Source organism: Eumetopias jubatus, unplaced genomic scaffold, assembly GCF_037043125.1.
Source record: "Eumetopias jubatus isolate StellerSeaLion01/CBP00866 unplaced genomic scaffold, mEumJub1_p1.0 scaffold_6, whole genome shotgun sequence".
Taxonomy (NCBI): domain Eukaryota; kingdom Metazoa; phylum Chordata; class Mammalia; order Carnivora; family Otariidae; genus Eumetopias; species Eumetopias jubatus.
Window position 1 is genome coordinate 113,577,826 of NW_028274812.1, and position 17,877 is coordinate 113,595,702.

A 17,877-nucleotide genomic window follows, 5' to 3' on the forward strand; every position below is an offset into this window, starting at 1 on the left:
TGTTTTTTGCTCAAAGCATTATCATTAATACATTCCCTGCCACCATCCCCATTTTATTTGCTTGTCAAGGAACTAAGGAATTGCCATCCCAAATGGCAATTTGGAAGCACACACATTTATAATAACCACTGGGACACATTGAAGTAAACTCACAGAGGTAAGATCTGTAATTTGACAATATGATGAGTGATGTTTCTAGGTCTGATAATACCTATTCTCACCTGATAAGTAAAAGTTTGTGGCAGGTATCCAGTGAATCATTATATCCATCAGGGATAATTTCTTCCTCTGGAGCATCTTTATCAAACCAGCTTTTCCATCCCTTCTCATTACGAGATATCTAAAATAAATAAGCCAATTAGCAAGCCATAGGACTATATGCAATTGGAATATACTGGAGAGAATTCTGAGTAACCTTAGGGAGTCATTCTTTATAGGCAAACAGTTTTTCAAACATAACCACACAGTTGACTTTTTTTTTTTTTTTCAGAATCAGTGACTTAAAGAACATGGACATTACTATTCCCTTTCAACTTTTCCATTGCTTTTCTATATTATTCACTGAAATTAAGACTGTGTATCATTTACACCAAATGATCAGGCAGGAAAAAAACACAGACCAGGGGTTTACAACCTGCCAATATGATTGGCATTTTGGGCCAGGTGATTTTGGGGGAGCAGTCCTGTGCACTGTAGGATTGTTAGCACCATCTCTGGCCTCTACTTACTAGATGCCAATAGCACCCCTGTCACCAACTCATGACAATGAAAAATGTCTCCAGACATTGTCAAATGCTCTCTTGGTTGAAAATCACTGATATAGACCATTCTGATAACCAAACCTCTAAATGTTGACCTCTACTTAAAATAGTGATAGATGAAAAAAATCTAAACTTTTATTTTCTTAGTGATTCCCTGCCTTGAGACCTTAAACCTAAGAATAAAAGAAGTCTCTATTGTATATATGAACCACATCTTTATCCATTCATCTGTTGAAGGGCATCTCAGCTCCTTCCACAGTTTGGCTATTGCGGACATTGCTGCTATGAACATTGGGGTGCAGATGGCCCTTCTTTTCACTACCTCTGTGTCTTTGGGGTAAATACCCAGTAGTGCAATGGAATATTACTCAGCCATCAGAAAGGATGAATACCTACCATTTGCATCAACATGGATGGAAATGGAGGGGATTAAGCTAAGCGAAATAAGTCAAGCAGAGAAAGACAATTATCATATGGTTCCACTTATTTGTGGAACATAAGGAACAGCATGGAGGACAGTAGGAGAAGGAAGGGAACAATGAAGGGGGGGAATCAGAGGGAAAGACGAACCATGAGAGACTATGGACTCCGGGAAACAAACTGAGGGTTTTAGAGCGGAGGGGGTTCAGGGGATGGGTTAGCCTGGTGATGGGTATTAAGGAGGGCACATACTGCATGGAGCACTGGATGTTATATGCAAACAATGAATCATGGAACACTACATCAAAAACTAATGATGTACTCTATGGTCACTAATATAACATCAAAAAAAAAAAAGAATAAAAAGTCTCTCCAAGAGCTAGTCTCGAATACCTGTTCTCTCAGAAGCATGGAAAGTAACGCCAGTTTTCAGACACATTAAAAGGCACTCCCTGAAGCCCCAGTCATGACAAAACTAATTACAAAAACGAAAGATTCGTTGAGTCCGATGCTGCCCCTCAGCAACAAGCAGGCTGGATTATTCAGACAGTGTTTTGTAAGCATGTTTTCAAAGCCGTGGTCAGCATGAAAGATGAAGAGCAAATGCAAATGGAGCAGGTCCTATGGGCCAGACCCGAAGATTGTACTTTTACCTGCATTATCCTCGTTGTTCACAGAGGCCCTGGGAGGTTAAATAACTGCCCCCAAAGTCCACGCCATGCAAACAATTCATCATAGAGGATCCAGGCTGGGGGCAAATGGAGAGCGAAACCATTGCTCTGGATCTCAGTTACAGTTTTGTCCCCCTGGGGCACCAAGAGAAGGAGGAGGATTTCTGAAACGTTTCACGACTGTCTTTTCTCCTGCAGTGGTTCCCTCACGTTGACCTCGACCACTCCCAAAGAATCCACCTGCCACACTTGGAGCCCCTCCCCCCACTGCTCCGGCACCTGCGCACTACCCACAGGGTCCCCTGCGGGGCCTCCTCTGGCCCCGAGGCTAGAGAGGATGCCCAGGAAGTAAGAGGGTGTTGGTTCCCAGCTTCCTGGCCACACATCTGCTCATTTTGACTCTACTCAATAGAGCCTCCAGAGCAAGTCGCATCCGCCAGGGGTAATGGGATCTCCTACAGCCCCTTGCTGCTCACCTGCACTTCCCACTCCTTTTCCTGGCCCTGTTAGCAACACCACTTCCAGGGGCTGAACAGTTCAGCCTGAGATGTCAAAGCAGGCCAGCTGCTGTTGGAGGCTACTTTTGTTTCAGTTCCTGACACCCACCCTTTCAGCTGGGGACGGATCCCCTTCTCCTTCTGCCCTTTTCTCCCACAGAGATGCCAAACCAAGGGCCACCTGATGGCCGGTCCCAGGAACTTCTGCAACTTTCCTGAGAATGACCACTCCCCCTCACTTCCGGTCCATCCCATGGTGAGTTGGAGAGAAATAACTCCTAATGTCAGGGATAGAGCCGAAAGTCGGATTACAGGGTCACCATTTAGTGGCTATGCAGCCTGGGGCAAGTACTTAACCTCTTTGAATCTCCATTTTCTCATCTATAAAGCGGGGCCAATAATACTTCTCCCTGGCATGGTTATAATTGTTGCAAAGTACTTATCCCGTTGTTAAGCAGTAGCAGCTACCAGATTCTACCCCGCAGGTAATTAAATTCTGATTAACAGAGGCAAACGATAATGCCTATCCCAGTATCAATACAACCCATCAGCAGAGGGCGCAAGTGTTGGGTGATTTTCCCAGTGGCGCTCTGAGGCCTCCCTTACCAGTCTCCTGCCGGACGCAGACCACCTTATTTCTTCCCAAAGTATTTGTCTGGGCTTGGAGGACTCATACAGAACAAAGCTTACCGTCCACCACAGAGAGGAGCTAGGGACTCTGACCCAGCCACGGCTGAATACGTAAAGCATCTCTGTAACGGGGGTGCCTAGGTGGCTCAGTTGCTTAAGCGACTGCTTTCCGCTCAGGTCATGATCCTGGAGTCTCAGGATCAAGTCCCACATCTGGCTCCCTGCTCAGGGGGAGTCTGCTTCTCCCTCTGACCCTACCCCATCTTGTGCTCTCTCTCTCACTCTCTCTCTCAAATAAATAAATAAAATCTTCTTAAAAAAATCTCCAAAATGTTTCAGAAATGCTGCTGAACGGGCACACCTAGTATATACTGGGCAGGGTGTAGGTGTGTGTGAAGGGGAGGGAATCGTGTGATGACAAGGTGAGGTCTCTGCCAACTTGTAGTCGACCCATTGCCCCAGTTGTCCATCACCAGCAACCCCCAAAAAGCTGATTTTCGGCATCTGACGCTGGGAAACCGCAGGCCTGCATCAGTGACAGGTGGCTATCACCAACAGGTGGCTATCACGCTGGGAAACTGCAGGCCTGCATCAGTGACAGGTGGCTATCACCAACACCAAACCTCAGAAATGAACAATTATCTTTATGCTGAGTTGCACAATTGTTGTCCAGTGAGAACTGAATCAACAACTAATCCCCAATAACACATTTACATTTTCAAATAAGAAAACCAACGGGTGAATCAGGACCTGTTTCACCATTATCCTTCACCCTTTTAGATTTTCACCAGGAAAATGATTGCTTTTTTGAAAGGACCCCAGCCTCTTAATTTGCCTCAAATTCAAATCTGCACAATTTATTTAATCAGAAGCAGCAGTAAAAATGTTAAAACATAGTCCACAATAAAATAGTCTACAATAAAAGGGTCCACCCACCGGTTCTGATTCTGACAGCTTGAGTTAAGCAGGCTTATAAATGACCCATGTGCACCACACAGAAGGAAAAGGCAGTCACCTGCACCTCTGACAAGGCTCCTTCTGATATTCTTCATCAAAAATTGCCCACAGAGAGCTTAGTGCCCTAAAGCTACACTATTGCATTGAGCCTTTTGGGTGAAGGGATTGTCACCAGGAGGCCCCAATTAAAATGGCCCTGGGTATGTTTGGGTTTACAGATCTGGACTTTTTTCTCCAGCCCTCGTTACCTGGTTCATAATTTCTGCAAACTGTGGAAGTTTACTCAGCTCTACAAGATTCAGCCAGGTCATATCCAGGATCCAGCGAAACGGCTTGGGAGGGCAGGCTTTCAGATCCAGAGCTGCTCCCCCTGGGGAAAGGCATTGGTGGGAATCAGGTCAGCCTGTGCCTCATTTTTAGACATTTATTTTCCAAATAACAGAAGCGAGGTAACCGTATTACAGAGAAAATGGGAAAATTGGAAAATATTCATGACAGAAAATGTGGCTATCTTTTTAAGGTCCATTTCCTTCAAGTCTTAGTGTTTTATTTTCTGATTTATACCATCTTAGAAAATACAGATAGCAGCTCCTTGTCATTTCTCCCTGCACAGAATTTTTCTCAGGTGGTTGCAGTCGTTTGCGTTTTTACCATTTTTTTTAAACAATCAATTTCATGAAACTTACAATTTTGATATCAGTGAATAGCCTGATCTTTTCATGTGTGATTTTAAAAATCACTCCTTAGACCTCACTCCTCCAGAAATTTGACACTCAATACTCTTTTTCTACCAGGTCAAAAAGATGGATAGGACGGGAGGGTGGGAGGGATATACTACTCTGTGGGTTTTTAAGGGAGTAACTCGTGTTCAGATCATTTATTCACTTATTGATTCAACAAATATTTATTGAGCACCCTCTGCATTATCAGCATATTCCAGGCACTGGGGATAAAGCAGAGAAAACCACACAAGGGCCTCTGCTCTTACAGAGTGTAGAGGAGAGCGTGAATTACAGCGTTGGACCACATTTTGAAGCAAATCACAAATCAAATGAGCATACCCAATGGGACAATCCTCCCCCGAGACACATAATGATATGTACAGCTTCAAATTTCCTCTCTTGCGGGTCTTCAATAACATTTTATCAGCTGTTGTTTAATTCAGATGTGTGCGAAACAGTGATTCTGAACTTCTAAATCCTATAAGCCTCCTGAAGAACTCATCAAATGCCACCACTTCACATATCAACCCTTGGGCAAAAGAGGGGCCGGAGGGGACTGCAGCAGGGGCTGCTCTCCCTCTAGCACCTTCCTGAGAAGGTGAATGAGTTCAAGTGTTCTTGTAAATCCCCTAGGGCCACCTCTGGGTCAGTGGCTCTGAGCGCCACCACACCTTTAGAACAGGTAAACCTTCCTCTTGACGCCCCACCCTTTGCTACCTGGGGGGGGGAAGAGAAAGCCATCTTCTTGCACCATTTCTGCCAGTACCGAGTTTACTGAAGGAGAAGCCACCGCTGGAGAGCATCATCTGTAGACTCAAGGGACTCTGCTTCTCTAACTTAGAGACAAATGCATTTTCTTCTGGGTTCTTTCCAAAAGAAATGTTTTCATGTGACCATAAGCCTCAAAGACATCAGGAGAAGACATTAAAGCCACAACGAGTGTTTTGAAACATCCTGGTGCCCCTCCACGATCCCAGAACAATCACGGCCCACCCTCCTCCCCAAGATATTCTTGCTTTGCCACTTGCTAGCTGCCTAAACACAGACAAAGAACTTAATTTTTCTCCATTTCCTCTTCTGTCAAATGGGTGTAATAACAGATTCTGCCAGATTAGTTGTTGTGAAGATTCAACAAATTCATGGATGTAGGAAGCTCAGAACAGTCTTGGCCCATAGTGAGAGCTACGTAATCATTAGCTCTTATTTTGACATGAATTCTGTTTTGGAAGTCTCAGGTCCAATCCAATCTGGGAGGCAAGAGCAGACCCCCTAATGTGTCTTTTTGTCCATGGTTGATGACAAAAGAAAGATGATATCTTTCTAAAATAACCAGGCAGGGAAAATAGTTCTATCAATTACTCTATAACACAGGATTGTCCCTGGTATCTATTTCATTTTTCAAAGTGTTCTGACATTCTCAGTTGAAGAAGAAAGTCAAAGGCACCTTTCAAATACTGCAGAAAACAAGTAGGAATTGACACAAAGGGACAGTCATTCCTAGGAGATCAAATATTTCTGCTATGATAAATAAGTCTTTCTTCTTTCCCTCTTAAGTACTGAGTTAAAAATGATAAAAAAAACAAAGATCTAAGGGCTATATTTGTTAACTTTGTAAAAAAACACTGAAAACAAAATCATAAATCATTTTTTATAAAAAATAATCTGGTTAAAAAGTAAGCCAGTTCAAAACTAATACAAACCATAAAATAAACCAATTTTGTTTTGGTTTTTGTTTTTCAAAAAAAGAAAAAAAAACCTCTTTCACTGCTGAGCTGATTGTACTTCTGTAGACAACTTATCATACAATCCCAAATTAATCTTTTTAAAGCACTGCTCTGTTCATGCTACTTCCCTGCTCGTAAAACATTCGATGGCTTCCTATCGCCAACTGAATTAAATCCAAACTCTTCTCACTGGCTCTCCTGTGCAATCCGACTTTCCCTGACGCTCCAGCTTTATGAAGTGGGGTCACAGATGTGCCCCTCACCACGACCCAGGTGCACAGAATTTGTGCTTTTTCTGTGACCACTCCCATCCTCCTTACAAATTCCCTCCTCACTGTGTTTCTCAGTCTCCTCTGATTTACATCCCTTCTCTCAAAGAATCCAGTTTCCTTCAGGTAAGGGCTCTGGTTTGGCTGGGTGGGGAGGGGACAGGCGTGTGGGGTGGCATCGCGTCCTAACGGGGAGGATGCCTCAGACCAGCATGCTGCCCTCCCATCTCTGCCACAGGCTGGGATCCCTGTACTTCATCCTTGGCGCTGTGACGAATCCTGTCTGACCTACAGGGGTGTCGGGCTGCTGTCCACAGAGACTGGTCCTTTGTGTCCAGGAATAAAGTTCCCCGGGGCCTGCAGCTTCTTGGTTTGAACCCAGGCCTCTTGCTGCGCACCAGCCCTCTCAACATGTCCACGCCCACACTTCTGCTTGCCAGATGTCAGTCTTAGCCTTTTAACTGCTCCCCTCCATCAATGCCGCCTGGGGGCTTCATGTGGGATCTGGCACCAGGCAGAATGCAGGGGCACCTCCCATCTGGATGTTTCTCGAGCATCTTTCTGTACCCACCCAAGGTTCAGCCTCAGGAGACTGGGAAGAGACGAGGATCTTCGTACCTGACCTCCATCTACCTCCGATTCTCTTGTCCCTCCCACGACCCCCTTGTGGCCCAAAGTGCCAGGTTTCCTCCTTCTTTCTAAATCATAGCTGTCTCCTTCTCAGGGGCCATGTTGGCAGATGGGACTCAGGAAGCAAAGCCGGCTCACGGATCAGGAAAAATCCAAAGTACACCTCCCATCCCACCTGTATGCCACAGTTAGAAGGCCTTCCTACATCTGAGGCCCATTTTGCTCCTGCTTCTGCCTAGATTCCCACAGGCTTCAGTGTCCCTCCTCCCCATGGCCCAGTGCCCCAGACACTGAGGATGTGGCCCCAAGTCTAAGTGAGGGCTTTAAGGTGACTGTAAGGAGTCAAAGGAGCTTTCTGGTTTGGTAAATTTGGGCTCACTTTATTTAAATGTCACAGAGGCCGAAACCTGTACGCTCAGACCCTCTGCACAGCCTGCCCGCCTCTCCCCGGTGGTCCTTATCACTTCCCCTCTGGGCCCCACAGCCCCTCGTACATGGAGGGAGCAGGTGATGGTCTCTGAGCTCACACAGCTGGTCAGTGGCAGAGCCTGGCCCCTGGCCCCGCTCCTTAGTCCAGCCCACAGTTTACTGTACCATGCTGCCTTACGCTACACTTTAAGACATCAACTTCTCCAGGTGAATTGGGCCTGAGAAAAACTATGAACTCTATGACATGCTCCAGTTTCCTTTGAACTGTAAGACATGAAAAATCAAGAAATTTTAGCCGTTCTGCAAAATTGTTTGCAAAGTTTCTACAGCAGTCATCTAACCTGAAGCCGAGGAAGAAATTCACTAAAGTAGACAAAGAAGATGCTAGAGTAATAAGTTACAGTTTACTGCCTGTTTATTATAAATAATAATAAAGAGGATGTCATGGAGAAAAGTGTATTGTGTTCTATCCCCCTGTTGTATGAATTTAGGAATACTCTACATTTTCTTCCTACATGATCTCTTTCCTTCCCATGGCTTTGGTGGTTATTTCTATGCCCTATCTCTGCAGCTGTCTGACTTCTTCTAAACTGTCTGGCCTACCCTTTCTAACTGTCTGCTGGGTATCTCAAATGCAACACGTGTGTATAGTCACCAGAGCTGTTCAGAAACATTCAATTTCCCCCTCTTCCATGCACATGGGAGAAGCACATGTCCCTGCTCTCTCTGAGGTTAGTGGTGTGGCTGTGTGTCTTGCTTTGCCTAATGAAAGATGAGCATTTAAGTGACATGCATCACTTGCGGGGTAACTTTTAAGAGCCGGCACATGGTTTGTCTTATCCCATTCCTCTGCCGTAGTAATTTTAGAAGCAATTCCTGGGTGACCATGACCTTAACCAGGCATGTTGGAGAGAGAATAAATGAGAATATACCCCTATTGTGTCAAGCCATTGAAAGTTTGGGATTGTTTTTATGGCCACGAAACCTGGCCTATTCTGACTGAAACTAGGTCCCCAGAGCACATTCACTACCCCCCCCACCCTGACGATTCTCAAACTCGTTCCGCTTTCAACCAACTAGACCAGAAATCTTCAACTCATTTCTGACCAAGATGCCATTTTACTTCCATGACCTCTTCTTTATATTCCCAAGGTTGACCTTTTCCCTGTGGCTGGGAAGATTATAATAAACTCCCTTGAACCTCTCTGCTATAATCCTATGCATGTCTGCCAGAGTCATCTTCCTAAAAGATGATAAGAGGTTCCTGAGGGACCACATCACCACCTCACACAACTCCTTGTCCCTCACCAGACCAAGAAAATCTTTCCTCGAGGCATCAAGACTCACAACTGACATGCGCCCTTCATTCATTCCTTTTCTGATGCTGTTCTGTTTCAGCCTGGAATGTCTCCTTCACTTCTACCCATCCTTCAGGGTCCTTTTAAAATGCCACTTTCTTCTTTTGGGGGTGAGGGCAGCCAGAATATGATTTATTAAACTTTACAAAAGGAGCAAAAAACATAAGAGTTACATTAAAACATTTTCCCCATGGATCAAATCATCTGAAAAATTCATGGCTTAACCCACAACAATATATTTTCCAAAGAGCTCTTACTGGACTCACCAACCACAAGTCTCTCCTTCCTTTTAGACATTAAGACTTTGTTTTTAGCTCTCTCCTAACATTTAGAGTATGCTTCCTTGTTTTACAATAATTTTTAAAATCATCTCTATTTCCATTGTGAGACTGTTTTCTTTGAAAGCAATGTCTGGTTGATCCTTCTATACCAACATTAGTATGGTGGGTTTGCAGAGTATATGCTCAATAAATACTTGTTTAACTGAATTGAATGAAAATGCCACTCTTTTATCTCCTTAATGATACTTTTAACATGGAGATGAGCATTGAATAGGAATAACTTCCAATATGAAATACAAGTGTGCCTTTTTCTGTCTTAAAAGTCATGATACTCCCTTGCTCAAGGAATTGCTCTCTTGTGATAGAAAGCTCATCACCCACCTCACTTTTCTTCCCTTCGGCATTCGGGTTTCCTAACCACAGGCAACAATGACCAAACTTCAGGTAATGACATAATTAAGGAAAACATGGAGTGAACACAGGCCTGAAATAAATCATCTTGAGTAACCAGAGCAAAATGAATGGGAATCAGAAAAAAAAACACAAGATCCAAAGAAATTCCCTTTCACAAGAACATGATTTCCCCCATTGTATCATAAAAATGGGTCTCTAGCATGTCGAAGAGCATATCAGAAGCAATCTCCTTTACATACCACATCCATATCCCAAGCCCTTCACCTTTAATGAGAGCCTGAAACTCTCTGTGCTTCACTGTTCCTCTCTGAAGATCAATCTTCAAGGTCATGAGGAGTACAAAGAGAAATTTGTGGTTTTCATACAGGCCTCTGACAGAGTATGTAAAAACTTCGTATGTCAGATACTCAATAATATTTGTAATTCTCTTTTGAGGTAGCGGAGACTTCTCAGATCTGCAATACATTTTAAAAATTAAGGAAGTCAACAGCCATTGCTAAGACAGTAGGAATACAAACAAAAATTTTAAGTGACTCTGCACAGGGCAGGGGAGGGACTCCGCACCTGGCCATGGACTGGTCAAATAACTTTAAGAACTGGGCGAGCGAGGTCTGGTACATGATGTTGACCATGCTCATCTCTGTGATGAGAAAGTAGAGGATGCTTCCGCGGGTGGCCGCAGGCCGGAACTCCTCCTGAGCTGTGTTAATTTTGATCTCCGTCTCTGCAGCCACATGCAGCTTTTCACTTACTTCAGCTGCTGTCTGCTTGGTGATTCGGAGAACACCAATGAGAGATTCGTCGTCTACCAAGGAACCTAAAAGCCAAACAGGAAAACCATAGAAGACCAGAAGGGGAAGCCACAAAGAGAGAGGCAGCCCTTCTGAAATTGACCTGTTCATTTTCATGTTTATTTCTTCAAACCCTCAGGATGAAGGTCAGGTATTAACACACTGAGGCTTCTGGCCCAACTGTCATCTGATGCCTGAATCCTTCCAAACATTCCTGCAGACAGGTTATCCCTGACGCTGCCTGTAAATCTGCCAAAGGGGATTCCCAAGGCAGCCCACATGACTGGTCTTCAAATGTCTGAAGACAAAATCTGGCTCCCTCCACCCCCAGTGGTTTACCACTGCAAACTGCAATTCACCTCTCAGGAACGAGACCTTGATCCGGCATACTCTAAGCTGGATCAGGGGAAGAGCCCTCAGGGATCTTTGCTAATATTAAGATGCCCAGGTATATCCAAATGGCTGGGAGAAGTCACTGGACCAGAGGACATACAACTTCACAAACACAGGCAGTGGAATCAAGGCAGATAAAAGGACTTTTCCCTGAGGTCACGATCAAGGCAGTGCAGGGGAATGGTGTGAGAATAACATATCATGTACTTCTGGGAGGTTAAGGTTTTTGTTTATCCAAGGAGTAAATTGCTGTTGGGAAGCATTCATTATAGGACTATAATAAATGTTAGGATTTAGGCTACTGTAATTTGCCTACTGCAGAAAAATACAGTGTTTGTTGACGTTAGTGTCTTTGGATAGGATGTTTCTTATTTATTTAGAAAGACTACATCCCCAAATCAGGGTGTGGCATGAGGATCTGACTGCCCTAAGGAGAACCCACCCCTGATTTCTAAGTAGGAGGTCAAGGCAAGTGGAGAGTGAGTTTGGGCCTTGGGTGCTCAAGTGCCTCTGACACAGATCACACACATCATCACCCATTGTGGTAAGTTCATTTCAATGCCAAATGAAAGAGTCGATCTTAAAAAAAAAATTAGATTGAGCACATTAGTTTCCTTTGGGCAAGCAAATTAGCCTATTATGAGTTACCTAGCTCTATTGGGAGCCCTTATTTTTCTTAGGAGAGAGCAATTATATCTAGAAAACTGTGTTCTTCTCAAATGCTCAGACTCTGTTTGCTAATTCAAAAATCAGATTCTCTGCAGTCCCTCTTTAAACATCTAGATGGAAATTGCCTTGCTTGTGTTTGCACTGATAACTCAACTGTTTCCTAACATCTATAATCATGAGGTGCTGAAAAGAGGGCCCAAGAAATCCTTACTCGGGACCCACTGTTCGGTTACTTGTTAATAACACAGTACCTTTTGTGGCGCTTAACTTGTAGAGAAGGTTGTCTTCAAGTTCCTTCATCTTCCGTTTGTTGAAAGTCACATCCTCCAAAAGTTTAACTCTCTCAGACTCTAATTCCTATCATTAAGAAACAAGAAATAGAGGTGCCTGGATGGCTCAGTCAGTTAAGCGTCTGTCTTCACCTCAGGTCATGATTCCAGGGTCCTGGGATGGAGCCCCGCATTGGGCTCCCCACTCAGCGGGCAGCCTGCTTCTCCCTCTCCTCCCCTGCTCGTTCTCTCTCTCTCTCTCTCTCTCTCAAATAAACAAAATATTTTTTTAAAGACAGATTAAAAAAAAGGAAACAAGAAATAACAGCAGAATTGTAATCACCAGTCATTATAGCAAATCCAATTTACTTAGTGCTTCTTATCAAATTTCAGGGGTTTTTTTTAAAGATTTTATTTATTTGAGAGAGAGAGGGCAGAAGCAGGGGGAGCAGCAGACTGAGCCACCCAGGTGCCCCCAATTTTTAAAAGTTTAAACTAAAGTGCTTTTGGAATGACTTTACTTTTGTTCTTTTGGACACTTTTTAAGAAATATGCCTGCTAGTGAGCCTGGGTGGCTCAGTCGTTGGGCATCTGCCTTCCGCTCAGGTCATGATCCCTGGGTCCTGGGATCAAGCCCCGCATCGGGCTCCCTGCTCCGCGGGAAGCCTGCTTCTCCCTCTCCCACTCCCCCTGCCTGTGTTCCCTCTCTTGCTGTCTCTCTCTCTCTGTCAAATAAATAAATAATCTTAAAAAAAAAAAAGAAAAGAAATTATGCCCGCTAGCATTGTTTCCACAGTGCTTATACTGGCATGCATGAGATTCCCCTGCTAAAGGAATTTTGTCTGATTGTCCCCCACGCTCTCTTCCTGGCTCTAAGTTTATTTAAATTACAGTGTCCCATTCTCTTGGCTCTGTTCCCACACTGCCTCTGTGTGAAATGCTAACTTTATTGGCAATCAGAAGTGGTAGAAGCAGAGACATAATATCAAAACACCAAGAGGCCACCCAAATCAAGTGTGAGCTCTTCGTTTGGGATCTGCCTGTAGGAACACAGACCAGGTATCTGGTCTGACAGAGCCAGCTGCCAGTACAAACCCTTTTCCATTGTTTTACATCTCCTTCTACCAGAGGGGCTAAACTGGATGTTTGGAAGGCATATTTTTTCCTGCAAAAATAATGTCTTTTTCAAATTATATTCTGAAAAAATTTTAAACTTCAGAAAAGTTGCAAGACTGATACAATAACTCTCATAAATGCTTTCTTTGCCCAGATTCACCAGATACCATTTTGCTTTATCACTCTCTCTCTCTCTATATATATATAATATTTATTATCATTATTGTTCTTCTTATTATTGGTGAATGATTTGCTGAGGTCATGATCCTTTACCCCTAAAAACTTTAGCAAATCTCCTAAGAACCAGGACATTCTCTTACACAAGCATGGTGTAATTTTCAAAATTAAGGAAATTTAACAAGGATATAAGAATACTCTTGCTACATGTAAATTGAAGCTCTTTCAATAGCATTTTTATAGCATTTTTTTCTGGTCTTCTACAGAATCACACACTATACTTAGAATTATGTTAAAAGGAGGTGTTTTGAAACTACCTATCTGAGAACGTTTCTTGAAAAACCATTTCAGAAATTCCACCGCTTTCTGCAAGTCTGCAAGTCTTAAACCAATTTGTGGGGCTCTGAAGCCATGGCATGGTGTTCATCTCTACACCTGCCACAGCTTGCGTCAGAATCTGTGTGTCAATCATGTCCCTCCAACGAGATTCTGTGAAGCTAGAGGGCAGGCACTTGTCCCATTCACATTTGCATTCTTGACAGCACTTACCTTGAGGTGTTATAAGGAAGGGACTCAACCCAAGAAATATGTGTTAAATTGAAGTGTGCCGAATTGAGTTCAACAGCTTTATTTTACATCTGGGGAAACTGAGGACCCAGAAATATTAACTTTGAATCCCATCCCAACATGATCCCTATGGCTAGCTACTGGCAAAGACAGGTTCATACTCTTGTTCTCCAACTCCAAGACCAGTGGCATGATTGCCAGTGTCCTAGGTTTGCTGTGTTTGATGGGGGTAGCAATGAAGGTCATGGCTGTATTTGAGGGGGAGTACCTAATGAGCTGTTTCCATTAAGGTGGTCACCTCTGGGTGGCAGTATAGGAATATGTGGACAAAATGAAATCACATGAGCTTCCTTTTCAGTTTGATCTGGCAAAACAAGCATCATGGTACAGTGGACCCTTGTGGGTTCTACAGCATGATCTGTAAGGCTTATCTAGGAGGCCTGACGGGGTGAAAAGTCCGAGTGCTTTTAGAGTGCTTTTATCACCTATTCTCTCTGGTTTCTGTCTGTTCTTCCGTAAAATGAGGGTGTAAGAGCAGGATAATAAAGAGGGTTAAACATCATGGTCAGGATGTCCTCCTACAGATTAAGTGTGTGTTTTGGCTTTTTCCAGTAAGGTTGGTGTAAGCACTTTAGCACATCCCTTGAAGAGGAAGCTGAGGCCTAGAAGAGTGGGTGTGGGCCTTCTGGGGACACAGGGTGTCGCCTGCCTTAGATAGTGGAGTGGCCTGCCTTAGGGAAGTTGGTGCAGCCTGCATGCAGCACCTAGACCAGTGAGGAATCAGATCAGACTACCAAAGAAGGACTAATTTTCAACAGTTGGCACCATGTGGCTCCAAGAGGTGATGAGCAATGAACTGAAGGGCCCATGTTCTCTCTGCCTGGCTGTGGAAGTGGCATGGTTCCCTTACTGGACTGCAGAAGCCCTGGGCTGTCCGTTGGAAGCAAAGATCAAACAGCTTGTGAGAGCAGATGCTGGGACTGCGCCCCCTTGGCTCAGCTCTGCCAGACTGGCTGCCTTTAAGGGCCGGCCCCTTAACCATCCGGCTAACCAGGTAGGGCTTCGCCTCTCCTTTTACTGAGGCTCTCTGTTTCTCTGGTACGAGGATCATTTCTCTTTCCCTCTTCCAACGTCTTTCCTGTGTTCATGGCATCTACTCCTATCTCTTGTCTTTCTCTTTTCCTTGTCCGGTCTTCTATTGCCAATCTTTCCCTCCACCCTCCCACGTGAAGCCTCTCTGGTCTTATTATTGCTAACCTTGCCCTTTCCTTGAACCTTCAATACTCTTATTCTAGGTAAGCAAATATAATCTTTCTCCGATTTTATGCAAATATGTTTTCCATATGCAAATAAGTATAATTACATTTTATGCATAATGTTAAATGTTTTCTGAGATTTATCTTAAAAATTAGTTTCAACTTGTATCAGTCTCTTAAAATCTTCCAGTTTTAAGTTGTTCTTTATTAGAACCTTCAATCATACTTAATTTCTCTGCCTTAATGCAAATTTTATTCAATTAAAATTAAAGTTAGTCTCTCTGTATCATTAGAGTACTAGACTGTAGTAGTTGAGACTACCCCAGTGGTAATACACTCATTCAGAGCAATTTCTTTTTCTCCAGGATCATTATTTTAGTGAATTTTTCAGGTACATCAAAGAGCATCCATCCATAGGACTGTAGATTCAAAGGTCAACATACTCCAAGGTTTAAAGATGGAAGTAGAAAAAACAGTGTGAGTGGTGTGCGTGTGTGTGTGTGTGCGCGCGCGTGTGTGTGTCTATGCATGTGCACACATTTGGGGTTGGGGGACAGCTGAGTTAGTTACATGATTTCTTGACAAGATTTGACAGGAGACAGCTAAACTAATATATATGTTAACAAAGGTAAATAAAAATTTGCTTTGTTTTTTCTTTCCCAAATACTTAACAATTTCATAATATATCTTAAGCATTTATTATAATTTATTAGAAGTAGTCCTTTACCTTGAGAAATTATTACCTGTTTCTCAGTTAAAATCACTCTCCTTAATAACTGATTCTCAAGTCCTTTCATAGTGACGGTAAAATCAATGACTGACGTTTTAGCATTGATCTCAGGGGTAAAGGCAGGGTTGGGTAACTTCGTAGTAATATAAAGTTTAAATGTATCCATGACATCACATTCTTTATCACCAACTTTCACCTACATCAATTCAAATATAAAATTAAAAACAGCTTAAGCGGCAGGACAAGGAATTTGGGGTTAATTTAGGAAAGAATTTACCAGAGGTCAGCACTGTGAAACTTGAATGAATTGCAAAGGAAAAAGTTCTAAGACTTTAATCAGTGATCTTAAATAATTCAGATTTGTGGTCCTGCCAGAAGACATTGTTAGCCATGACACCAAATTAAATGAACAAACAAATTAAATGAAAAAATCTATCCCCAACAAATGTAGAATAAAGGAAAACTCAGACACATCTCAGATTTGACTGTTTTCTCCCAGTTGAGGAAATTGTTTCCTACTAAGGAAATTTGTGGTGTTTAGAGGAAGTGTTTGTTATTTCTCTTTGCATTTCAGTCATATCTGAAGCATATTTGACAACATAAAGGATTAATGAAATTTTCAAAGAAAAGAGTGCTGACATTTTTTTCAGAAACATAACATTTATCTTAAATACTACAATTTGCAGTATATTATATTAAAAAACAACTGGTTTTGCTATCTAAAATTTAGGTGGAAATTATACGATTTTAAAGGACTTAAATTTTTAATTAATCTTGATTCTACATGTGGTTGGAAACCACATCGGTAAGGCACTACCACGTTCTCAAGCACCAAGCCTTCACACTACAGATAAGAATATGTTCTTTTGAAAGACCTTCAGGAATAAAAATCCTACACCCTCCCTTGGCATGTTAAACATGGCACATAAAAGATTCACATTATGAAGAAATGTTTTCTAAATAAATCTTTGTTCAATGAGAACTTTTGCATTCTGTACTTATTCACTGATATTCATGAAATTAATTTGTCCAAAGTGAAAGTGTCCAAAGTCAATCAGAAATGCTGTCATTCATCAAGAAACAAAACCAAAGAAGCCTAAAGGTAGAGAATGCCTCCAATTAAAAAAGAAACACTTTTACTGAAAACCATTCATGTTCTCACCAATGATGGGAAACAGGATTCTATAGCTTCTAGCAAAGTCTATGAGTTTAGATTGAAAGTTAATACAGAGAGAAATGAACAAATCAATGTCCATAGACTTTATTAAAATGCCATTTTCTCCTGTGAGAAAATGCACATTTTATTGTACAGATGAATATATGACTTGTAAATCCAATTTTCTCAGAGCTGCCAACATATATACATATATAGCGTGCAACATTAATATATTATTATGACCAATGTATATCCTCAATATGTTATTTAGTGTCAGCTAAATGGCTACTCTTACCAAAATACTGCTTTCCCCTGTATTTTTCATATACAATTTAAAAAATAAGGGAAACACTAAATATGAGTTTGGAAATAATTTTTCCATTGTATCAAATACTACCACCTGAAGCGAAGTACCTTCGCTGCTATGCTCAAAAAGATAAGTAGATGTCACCATTGTTCTTTTCTTGCCGTCTTCTTCTTCTTTTTTTTTTTTTTTTCCCCTTCCCTAAGCTCACCTTGAATGTGGTGCCTGATTTAATGAAATTCTTTTCTAATACATTATCCAGGGCTGGATCCAGCTCTTCACGAATGTCCTCAATAAGAAGGGGTCGGCCCAAGGAAAGGCTGTCCTCCAAGTGTGTGCGGAAATATTTATGGTTCAGAGATGTTACCTAAAAATAAAGGGTTCATTGCTATATAAATGTGACAAAGAATGTGCTTATTCCTAAGTGGAAACCAAGAGATTTGTTGCACAGGTGCCTAAGAATTTTAAGGGCGAAATAGGAAGCCTTATGAAAATAAAAGTAAGAACACTTAATTTTACAAATGTGGTGAACCCATGACTTTGTGTAGGCTCTGGATGAGCAACAGTTTCTCTGATCGAAACAGGAGAATTGAGTGGCACATCTCAAAGTGAATGTCAGAAATCTGCTCCTACACAGAGCAGAGAAGTAATCAAGGATTAAACCTGTTACACATACATATTTACGA

The 17,877-nt window shown here is 42.4% G+C and overlaps 1 protein-coding gene across 1 annotated transcript in view; it reads right to left on the bottom strand.

The window, feature by feature from the left end:
• DNAH8 (dynein axonemal heavy chain 8) overlaps window positions 1–17,877 on the bottom strand; it is a 395,922-nt gene that overhangs the window by 97,196 nt on the left and 280,849 nt on the right. The window contains exons 74-80 of the mRNA XM_088024365.1: window positions 17,403–17,558; window positions 15,745–15,927; window positions 11,868–11,973; window positions 10,328–10,580; window positions 10,028–10,218; window positions 4,185–4,306; window positions 222–340 (exon numbers count right to left, since the gene is read on the bottom strand). Coding sequence (XP_087880491.1) covers window positions 222–340; window positions 4,185–4,306; window positions 10,028–10,218; window positions 10,328–10,580; window positions 11,868–11,973; window positions 15,745–15,927; window positions 17,403–17,558 — 1,130 coding nt within the window. The remainder of the gene's footprint in view (window positions 1–221; window positions 341–4,184; window positions 4,307–10,027; window positions 10,219–10,327; window positions 10,581–11,867; window positions 11,974–15,744; window positions 15,928–17,402; window positions 17,559–17,877) is intronic.